At 31.8% G+C, this 12,019-nt stretch overlaps 1 protein-coding gene across 1 annotated transcript in view; it reads left to right on the forward strand.

Moving 5' to 3' along the window:
* LOC126887193 (uncharacterized) overlaps positions 1–12,019 on the forward strand; it is a 65,785-nt gene that overhangs the window by 4,802 nt on the left and 48,964 nt on the right. Inside the window, exon 3 of the mRNA XM_050654582.1 lies at positions 919–1,207. Within this exon, the coding sequence (XP_050510539.1) occupies positions 919–1,207 (289 nt within the window). The remainder of the gene's footprint in view (positions 1–918; positions 1,208–12,019) is intronic.

The following is a 12,019-nucleotide window of genomic DNA, read 5'->3' on the forward strand; positions in this document are numbered from 1 at the left end:
TTTTTGTTACAGTGCGTCCATAAAGTAACGCATAAATTCATTATTTCGTAAACCTACGACTTTAAGCAAAAATCCCGAATCAGGTCGATTTTTATTTTTAAATTAAAATTTTTTGGCATATATATCATACTAGTGAGGTCATCCATCTGGGCTTGATGTCATAATCGATGATTTTTTAAAATGAGAATAGGGGTCATGTGATAGCTCATTTGAAAGGGTATTCAATTCTCTTTTCACTAGTATAAACATTAACATAATTACTTATACAGGGTGGTCAAAAATGTTTTTTTAATTAAATTAATTGAGACAAAAAGAAGAATGTATGTAATTTATTTAATTCAGAATACGTTTTACGGTTGTCAGAAAAAAGGAAAACGTGTTTATTTGACAAATAAATATTGTATTGCGCTTAAATTCAATGTTAAAGCTGCCACCCACCAGCCTCTTGGAAATTGGAACATTACGTTCAAGCGAAAATCATTGTTTATTTTTTAAATAAAACATTTTTGTTTTCTAACAGCAGTAAAATGTATTTAGAATTATTAAAGAAATTACATAGGTACATTTATCTTTGTGTGTCAATAATTTAATTTAAACAATTTTTTTGAACACCCTGTATAAATAATTATGTTATTGTTTATATTAGATAATAGAGAATTAAATACCCTTTCAAATTAGCTATCACATGACCCCTATTCTCATTTAAAAAATCATCAATTACGTCATCACGCCCAGATGGATGACGTCACTAGTATGATATATGTATATGCCAGAAAATCGTAATTTAAAAATAAAAATCGACCTGTTTCGGGATTTTTCCTTAAAGTCGCCGGTTTACGAAATAATAAAATAATTTACTTTATGGACGCACTGTATATTGACCCGTGGGTTAATACCATTATTTTTATTATTTCTCAGGTTAGCAATGTTAATGAAAATTAAATTAATTGAGGTAATGTGTCGTCTTCGAAAGAAAGAATTGGAGAAACTAGAACAAAGATCTAATTTAAATAAGGCATTAGAAATATTGACAAAGGAATGCAGAAAAGGAACTAAAGATAGCCATTTTGAGATTAAAGATAAAAAAAGCTTAAAAGACATTCAAAACTCAAGCGGTTTCTTAAATACAGAAAGTGAGGTTGTTTTTGACGACGATATATTTAACCATGTATCTTTTTATGTATTTGAAGGAGTTTTTAGTGTTAAGGTAATAATTCCTTTTTATATTATACAGGGTGCGGCAATATTGCGTCGAAGTATGATATATCCGTTATTGCATTATACATTAAAATTACACAACAAATATTAAAATTAGTGGCAAATTAGCATTTATAAAATCTTACTTAAACTTACTTACCTTATCCAGAACTCGTCTACCTTTCGGTGTGAGTTATTACAGAGTTAGGTACTCCGTCGTTTTCTTCCACATTTCCTTCCATTTCCTTCTATCCGCATGGCCAATGCTTTTGTTTCCTCCCATTTTATTATTCCTCTTCTGTCGGCCGCTTCCCTCACTTCTGTTCACGTCTTTCTTGGTCTTCCTCTCTTCTTTCTTCCCATATCTCTCGCTTCATATATCTGTCTTACTATTTTTTCTTCTCATCTTCTCAGTACATGTCCGAGCCATCTAAGTTGTCCTTATTCGATTGTTGTTGTAACTGGGTGTATTTTCAGGTTTTCTCTAAAGGTTTAATTTCTAATTTTATCTTTCCTTTTTTCCCTATATTGTTCTCAAAAATCTCAGTTCTGTGCTTATTAGTCTATTCTTTTGCCTTTTTGTTAATGCCCAAGATTCACAGGCATAGGTTAGAGTGGGTTTCACAATCTTTTTTACTATTTCCGTTTTTATATTCTTAGGTCGTTCTTTCTTTTTAAAAAGTTACTCTTAATAAAATTGTACAGCTTACCAGTCTTTGTAATTCTTTTATTTATCTCAGCTTCCAATTTTCCATCCCGGCTTATGGTTACCCCCAAATACTTATATCTGTCTACCTGTTCAAGTTGCTTGCCATCTACTTCTATTTCATGTTTTACTTTTTGTCTTCCAATATTCCAATTATAATTGTTTTTATTTTACCGATTAACGCTCACCGATTAACATCGGTGAACCACGAGGTCTACCGTGGGTACCAGGTAGGTCTAGCACCATCCTCGTTATCATATTCGTGTTTAGCGACCAGGGCCGTAACTACGATGTTAGGGGCCCCGGGGCAAATGTGAACTGGGGGCCACCTGTCGGGGGGTCTGGGGGTTTACCCCCCAGCGGAAGGCGGGGTCCGGAAAAATCTTTGATATTTAACCCCTTGAAAACGCATTTTAATGCATTCTATGACTGAAGTTGCTTGTACCTATATATTGCTATTTTAGTTGACTAACACAAAAAAAAATTTTAAAATCACCGTATCTTTTATTCGCTTTAAAAAATTAAAAAAAAAACAAAATAAACAGATAGTAAAACAAAATGAGATAATATCAATAAAAAGAAAATTTCTTGAAACCTCAAAACCGAATGGAAAAATATGAAGATATGGTTTATTTAGAGAAAATGCAGGAAGAGGTAAACCAGATTGCTGAGGAGATACAGAAAATTGAAAAGGTGGAAGAAAAATTCAAGAATGCGGTAAAATTTGATATGGAAAAAGTGGAAGAAAAATTGAAGGAGATAGGAAAATGTCAAAAAGGAGGAGACCGTCGGAAAGTAATTGAATACAGCTCCAATGAGAGCAGAATCCTATTTGACGAGGATATTAGAAAACGATATCTGGTACCTTCAGCAGTGACACTCTCGAAGGCGAGTACCGTCACTGCTGTTATATTTATTATACTGTGGTACTGGTGGGGCTGATTCCAATGTGCTCATTCCATCTTACCCTTACCTTTCTTTTCATTATGTGGTACCATGTGGTTCCGTTCACGTGCCAAGATGTGGTCTGGGGTAAATTGGTTAAGACAAATTAGCTAGGACCGGGGGCCCCTATTCCGGTTGCATTTAGTTTTTATTTCGCCAAAATAACTATAATTTCCTCAGTAACAATTTGTATCTTTACGAAAGGTCTAGGGGCCCCAGCTTAGCCCTGGCCCCTCTTCCAATGGCATTTTAGGTTTTATTACGCCGAAATAACTAATTTCCTAAGTAATAATTTAAACTGTTATGTTAAGGTCTCGGAAGCCCCCTTACTTCAGGCCTCAGGGGCCCCTTCTGAGGGTTCTGTTCCAATTGCATTTTAGTCGAAAATACTAATTTCCCCAGAGAAAAATTAAAACTTTATGTTGAGGTCTAGGGTGCCCCTGTAAGGTCTTTTTAAAATTGTGTTATTTGAAAATATTTTGTTGGGATCGGCTTTTAAAATACATATTTTTATTTTCCTCCTTAAAATCTATGCAAGGTCAAAAAAGGGGCACCTGCGGGGCCCCCCTTGGCCGGGGGCCCCGGGGCACTGCCCCGGTTGCCCCAATGGTAGTTACAGCCCTGTCAGCGACCTCGGAAAGCGCCGAGTAATAACTGTAGACTCTACACTCTACAGCAGGGGTGGGCAAAGTGCGGCCCGCGGGCCGCATGTGGCTCTTTAGACATTTTTCTACGGCCCGTGGGAAAAAAGTGGATTATTTTCATTTTTAAAGATTTTTTTAATCACTGCTAATAGTAATAATATAGTTAATGCAGTTATTTTTCGCAGCAGGTGATTTTTCCACAAATTTTCAACATAACGCGGGCAATTATTTGGGATTCCGGCACAGAGTTTTATCGGCTCCTTCAATGAAATCCATGAATTTTCAACAAACGTAAACGATATTTTTTAAGTAGTGAGGAACTGTTTGGTAATTTTTAAATTATCTAGCTAACCAGCTAGTAAGTGTAACAACTGACAGGAGCACCAAATTTAAGAGAAACAAATATTGTAATGTTGAGAAAACTTGACTTGAAATTTCCAGTGTACATTCAACTAGAAATTATAGATTAATTTGAATATTTTTGCAATGTTTTTGATTTTTACAAATGTTTGCAAATATCCGAAACTACATAGCTAAATTATTTATAGTTCGACTTACATTTGTGAACAAACATTTTGAATAATGAACATTAATAAAAATCCATTGAGGACCGGAATTAGTGATGACTTATAGAAGCGACAATTAGAATAAATACTACAAAATTTCCACCCAAAACAGAAAGAATCATGAACGAGGACATAAAACTACTAAACTAAAACTTTATCAAAGCCATTAAGAGCGTAGGCGCATAATTTTGGACTAATGCTTTTTAAATGCATTCAGTTTTTTCGAATCCTGAGGAAACCAATAAATATTTTTGAAAAATTTAAACGCAGAATGAAAGATTACATTATTACCGAAGAGTGAAAGTCCCTAAGAATAAACAAAAAATATTTTTTGAAAGAGATATTTGAAATTAAAAATCACACCAAATTTTCTCTTCTTTTTCACTCCTGTAATTTATTAAAATAAACATGAAAAAATTTTTAGATACTTTCGGTCCACCGTAATAATTTAATCTTTCCTACTGCGTTGAAATTTTTTGAAAATACTTATTAGTTTGCTCAGGATTAAAAAAAATGAATGCATTTAAAAAGCACTGGACCGTAATTAAGATTCGTTTTTCGTATTTTAATGATTATTACTGTAAGTTTGTAAATAGTAAATAATATATATATACACCGTTCTTAGGCGTCAACGCCCTTCGGTAGGGATCTATGGGGGAGTTTCACCGAGCCGCAAGCCCTTATCCCTTGCCGTACTGCTCCCTCATAGGTCGATCAGATGCCCGCATATTCCAGTCTAAGCGCCAGATTCATATTTAGAATTTTATACTGACGCGTTAGCCTTTTTGTTTTCCGATGGCCTGAGCTGGGCTTGAACTCTCGTACCTCACGGCGAAGTGAAGTGCGGATCAGCCGCTAGTCGCACTGAGCTATCTGATCGACAAATAGTAAATAATGTGTTTCATAAACCATTTGTGTTCATGTGTTTGACCAGATAGTGGAGTCAATGAAGGTTTTCACCTCCGATTTCGTTGAACCTCCATCGATTTTCATGAAAATTGGTAAGTATGTAGAGGATACCTCAAGAAATAAAGGTGACATGGTGCCAACTTGCGCTTTTACCCTGGGGGGGGGGGATGCCACCCCTTCTCGGGGGTGGAAATTATTTTATTAAAAATAATACCACTAATCGTAGGGGGACAAATTATAAGTAAAATTTGTTATATAAAGTTATTTCAATAAATCAATAGTTTTTAAGTTATTAAAGATCAAAAGTTTTGATTTTTCCTGAAAAAAATCCATGTTTTAAAGCAGTTTTTCATAAATAACTCAAAAACCATAAGTTTCTTCAAAAAAGTTGTTATTACCAAAATCGAAGATAATATAAAAATAAATAAGCTCCTTATTCGAAAAATCCTTTATTACATATACAAAGTGAGTTATATGCAATTGAATATATATTTTTTTTCCGCGAGTACTCAAATCTTAGTATTCAAGCTTAAATAACAGGAAACGATGCACTTTGTTAAATATAGATATTAAATATTTTAATAAAGTACTTAAAGGTCACTATCAAAAAGCTATATAAGAAGTCGATAGCATCAAAATTAAGCAAGTTATGATGGAAATAAGAGGTCCCTTTCAGATTTTTTTGGGAAGAATGAAAAATGAAACATACGTCATTTCCACAAAAATTAAAATTTATAGTAACCCATTTAAATCTTTATTTATTTTAACCTGAGTAATAACTTCAACAATTTTGACCGGTTTAGAATGCATATTTTTGAAAAAAAATACGATTAAAAAAAATTAGAATTTTTCAAATTTTCGTGAATTTCATTTTCTTTTGATAATAACTCCAAAAATACTCGATATACTTAAAAAACGGTAGAGAACAAAATTTTAGTTTTAACTTTATTTAAGCTTTTTATTTTTTTAATATTTTTTTACGACAAAAAATAACCGAGATAGAAACATTTAAAACCTAAATTTTACTGCGAGAACCATGTAACCGGGGCATTTTCACCTTGTATTTAAAAAAATAAAGGATTTAGAAAATTATGTTTAATACAGTGTTATAGAAATTTTACTTAGCTTTGTAACGGTTTTTGGATAAATCTCATATTTCAAAATTTAACGGAGTTATTGTAAAAAAACGGAGATACGGTATAGCGGAGATTTTGTATGTATACAGGTTGTGGGAAGTCCAATTAGTCGTTTGTTGTAGGAGATACGAAAAAAGTTTATTTAGGTGAGATTGTGGCATAGATAATATCAGAATTTAAATACATTTCCAAATATACAGGGCCACCCATATTGACAGGGTGAAACAAAATTATCTTTTGTTTAATGGAACACCCTGTATATTTTTACATTTTTGGATTCTCCTCTATGTTTTATTTCTTAAAATATCAAGTTTTGTGATGTTATACGAAGTAGTTTAAAAGATAATTACGTTTTTATTTTCAAATTTCATAGCAATATTCACCCCCTGTAGAATTGTAGTGATTTGACATCAGAAAATCAATTTATGTTCAAGTGATTTTTAATATAATCTATTATTGTTAAAAATTATTAATCTAGCAAAACGTTTAATTTTAGCTAATACAGGGTTGGTCGAAACTGAATGAGTGTTTTCTCAAAGTTTGAGAGTATGAGTTTTCTCAAACGGAGCAGCCTGTAATGCCTGTAATGAGCATTGTAATGAAATGCTATTGTTTGGCACTTTATTATTTCCCACCCTGCCAGTGAGAACTGAATTTATTTTTGAAATCCCTAATTTATGTCTTTAATTAGTTTAAATATTGTAAACGATTAAAAAACAATCAAATTAAATTGAAATGAATAACCAGTGTATATCTTCCACATTTACTTCATATTTAACGTAGCCTGTACCATAGCATTGCACAGATTATTATCCCTGTATAGCAACGATATACCATGAATGTGAATTCATACTTGAGAAATGTCCTATATCCAGTCTCACAAAAAAAAGGGATTCCTCAAACATAATATATATGCAGACAAAATCAGCCAAAGTAATTTGCTATATCTAATTAAAGGCCCTACCAAGTTGGTTTTGTTGAATATAGCATGGAAGCACGACGATACTTGAGTGATAAGCGTATTTTTCGTAGTAGCTATAGTATGTTGTTTTATATTATGTATTACCTATATTAAATTAGTTTTAGTATGTTTGGTTTATCTAAAAAAATGTAAAACAAACAAAAATTCTGTTTTTCTTTTAGTTGTTTTTTCGTATAGATATTGATTTATATTGTAGTAAATTGAATTTAGTTTTAGTATGTTCCGTTTGTTTGTAGAATTATATTTGATTAGATTTGCTTTAATTACTAAAATAAATAAATTTTCAATTATATTTTATGTATTTGTGTAAAAGGAAACCTAGCATTAGCGGCCACATTTCTATAACTGCCAATGGTTTTCTATTTTTAGTGGCCGTTATTGTCAGGTTTTACTGTACCAGTAATATTTTATTAAATTATGAAATATTATTTAAATAAAAAATTTATAAACTTGATAAAAGAAAGTTTGCTTAGAATTTACTCCTCTATCTAATTATGGGGTTATTTTTAATAAAATAGTGTTCACCCATGAGAAGGGGTAACATCCACCTCCAGGATAAAAGCGCTAGTTGGTACCACATCATTTTTGTTTCTTGAGGTATCCTCTAACTACTTACCAATTTTCATGAAAATTGATGGAGGTTCAACGAAATCAAGGGTGAAAACCTTCAGTGACTGCCTTTTTAGAAATATAAAAGATTAACTTTTTTCGTGATTGTCGATTTGCTAATTTTCTGATTTTTGGTTGCTATAAGGTTTAAAAAATTAATAAAAATTATAAATCATGCACATAAATGTAAAAAAATATTTATTTTACTTAATTAAAAGAGATTGCTTGAGCCAGAATGCTGAAATCTGCATTTTTATCATTAAAAAAAAAAGGTGGATTTCACCCCTAAAATGCCGAAAGCGCAACTTGGTGCCATATCACTTTTGTTTTTTGAAGTATCCTCTAACTAATCAACAATTTTCATGAAAATCGATGAAGGTTCAAAGAAATCGTGGGTGAAAACATTCAGTGACTACACTTTCAGAAATACAGAAGAATAAGGTTTTCGTGATTTTCGACTTGTTAATTTTCGGATTTTTGGTTGCTATAAGGTTTGGAAAATTAAAAAAAAATGTTATTCATGCAGATAAATATAAAAAAAATATTTATTTTTCTTAATTAAACGAGATTACTTGCGCCATAATGCGGAAATCTGCATTTTGTACAATTTAAAAATTAGGGGTGCACTACACCCCTAAAATGCAAAAGCGCAAGTTGATGCTATATATCTTTTATTGATTGAGGTATCCTCTAACTACTTACCGATTTTCATGAAAATCGATGATGGTTCAACAAAATAGGAAGTGAAAACTTACAGTGACTGCACTTTCAGAAATCTACAAAATAATTTTTAAAAAAGGGGTGTATTTCACCCCTAAAATGCAAAAAGCGCAAGTTGGTACTATGTCACCTTTGTTCCTTGAGATATCCTTTAACCACTCACCAATTTTTATAAAAATCGATGGAGGTTCAACGAAATCTGAGGTAATAACTCATTTCCACCTTCATTGACTCCACTAAGAGTAAAATTACCGGAAAAACAACATGATTAATATCCCTACATTCCACCCACTTTGCAGTAGTTTGATCGTAGTGAGAAACATTCAACAACTGTTCCCTTTTTATTTGTAAATTACTCCGCGATTCAAAAACATTTTCCGGTGTGCATAACTCTACGACTTGACAGACAAAAAGGAAATTGAAAATAAAAGTTGTCAAAACTTCAAATGCATTTTTCTCAAAACTGCTTTTATTAACCGTTTTTATGAAACCGCCAAAGGCGCTGGACATCAACTCAACTAAAACTCAAAAGCTACCTGTCATATCCACCTGAAATCTTTCATAGATTTTCTTTAGACGTTTCGTGAGGTAACGCTGTCCAGATATTTTTGTTTTATACTTATTTTTTGTTTAATAATAATAAATATTATGTTGATTTTCACCCTTTACTCAAAAACTCAAAAATCGTTAACACCAAAAAACTTGACAGTGTTACCTGGAGAAACTCATACTTAAGCTAATAAAATATTTTGTGAATTTTTGTTTCATATGATCCAATGACGAGTTCTGATCTCTACTGCAAGGTCCATTGTTAGTGTCTGTAAAAATTTGCCATAGGCGTAAGGTTAAAAAGTTGAAAATTCGAACATGTTAAGGTAAAAAATATTGCGGCCCTCGGCAATAGACCAAAAACATTTTGTAGCCCTTACTAAAAAAAGTTTGCCCACCCCTGCTCTACAGTGTAGAGACTGTAGACTGATTTCGAGTGAATTAACATGAATCTCCAGGAGACGAGCTCCACTTTGGGCACTAGGTAGCTCGAGTCGACTGATTTGTGATAAAATATAAAATTAATATGAAACTCTGGGAGACCAGGTCCACCCTGGGTACTAAGTAGCTCATGTTCGGTATCATATTTGCTCAGATCGTTATCATATTTGTATTCAGCGACTTCGAAAACCCTCGAACAACAAAATTGAACTTATTCCTGACGATATTTTCCGAGTTATAAATTTTTCATTTTCTATGCACTTTTCCTTGCATTGAAATGCATTTTCCGTAGGTACATCATGCAATTTTTATTTTACCACTAGGGGAGTGCATATAGATTTTCACTTCGGAAAAATTCAAACAAGATAGAACATTTTGTAATTTCATTAAGAAATGTTTAATAAAGAACATATCAAAAAGTTCTACTCGAGAAGTGGGTGCTTCATTTTTTATTAAACAAATGAACTGCTAAATTAGATGTTTTTTTTAAATAACTCCGAAAATATAAATTTTAGAAAAAAAATGACTTGACCATTGCAAAATTCAGAAAATTCTACAAAAAAACCTTATTTAAAGATTTTTCTAAAATTAAATCTGTAGCTTCTATAATTTTTTATTTTTAACGCTAAAGTCACCCTTCTCATAAACATTGGCGCACTGTAAACTAGCGTACGGCGAAGTGCACGGTTGAGTTATTTTATTGTAATTCTTTAACTAATTGATCAAATGAAATTTTACAAATTGGACATGAAAGAAGAATAATTGGACTATCTTATGGTTATAATAAAAACAAATAATATGTATGGGCATAAGAATGGTGTGGGCTGAAAGTGAGACTTACATGAATTTTTTTAAAAATGATGATAAAAATGTGTAAATAATACAATTTTTCTTATAAAACTCAACTTATTGCAAGTAAATTTTCTACTCGATATACTAGTAAGATACAGGGTGTTCCATTTAAAATAAGTAAGTTATTACAGCTTGAAGTTGTTAATAGAACAATCTAATATTTTGACCACCCTGTAAAAAGATAGGTATAGGAAACCCTAATACAAATTGAAAGCTAAGTAAATTTTCTACGCGATAGACTAGTAAGATACAGAGTGTTCCATTTAAAATAAGTAAGTTATTACAGCTTGAATTTGTTAATAGAACAATCTCATATTTTGACCACCCTGTAAGAAATTTTGTTGCAATAAACATCTGTTTACGTATGCTAAATAGTCTATTATTAAGATCCAAGAAAGAATTTGTTACTGCTTCTTACTTCGTAGATATTTATTTTTTTTTTCTAAAACCTTACATTTTTATAAAAATCGAAATAAATCAAAACACCCTGTATTTAGGTATAGGGAACCCTTATGAAAGTATAGCTTATTTTTTAAGGTAAATTCAATAATGTCATCAGATATAGGGCATTCCATAAGAAAAAATATAACTTTGATATACCACTCTTTTTGGAACACCCTGTATAATTCACATTATTTTTAGGTTGTAGTATTAAAGACCCTGTATATTTCTGTGAAGAAATTTTTTTAAAATATCAAGTGGTTTTCCGTACAGAGACCGAGGCGAATAAGATTAACCACCCTGTATACAATCATTAAAATGTATACCCTATTCCACGAATATACGACTGTGTTGGATTATTTCGACAACGAATATTTTATTGTGCAAAATATTAAGAGGAAACAGTAGCGATCAACAGGTAGCGAAAACTCGTTCCAATATTGCGGTTGTAATTTTGAATATTTTTTCGAGATATTTGGCACACGTATTCGTAATATAATAAAGAATGGCGGTACAGAGCCCAATTTGAAAAATATATCCATATGTGGAAATTACTCTGTAATTAAATACAATATTAAAAAAATGAGCCTGTACCGCCATTAAGAAGAACAAAAAATACACTTTCTTCAAATAAACTTTTTTATCCGATGCTTTGATTTTGTGTCATTTTGGAACTACTAATGTAATAAAAAAATTTAGTAGTTCCAAAATGACACAAAATCTAGGCATCGGATAAAAAAGTTTATTTGAAGAAAGTGTATTTTTTGTTCTGCTTAATGGCGGTACAGGCTCGTTTTTTTAATATTGTATTTAATTACAGAGTAATTTCCACATATTAATATATTTTTCAAATTGGGCTCTGTACCGCCATTATTTATTATATTACGAATACGTGTGCCAAATATCTCGAAAAAATATTCAAAATTACAGCCGCAATCTTGGAACGCGTTTTTGCTACCTGTTGATCGCTACTGTATCACCTTAAGAACGAAAATAAATTGCAAATTACATTGCTGTTTATTGGAATACAGTGGAACCCCGATAAGTCGGCCCCCGATAACCCGGAAGTCCGACTAACCCGGACCGATTTTCACCAGATAAACATTTTGATTTTCAATATTTTGTATTTTGACAACGACCCGATTTAGGCGTCGAAACGTTAATAAAATTATTTTTCAATTTAATTGTGGCTTATTTCCCATCAAAATAGTTAATTATCAGACAAACCTTTCAACAATAAAAATGTACATATGTAATATAATATTTGAGAGATAATGTGTATGTGTGTAATTTGAACTATACGATAGTAAAAATTACTCATA

Source organism: Diabrotica virgifera, chromosome 6 (genome assembly GCF_917563875.1).
Source record: "Diabrotica virgifera virgifera chromosome 6, PGI_DIABVI_V3a".
NCBI classification, from domain to species: domain Eukaryota; kingdom Metazoa; phylum Arthropoda; class Insecta; order Coleoptera; family Chrysomelidae; genus Diabrotica; species Diabrotica virgifera.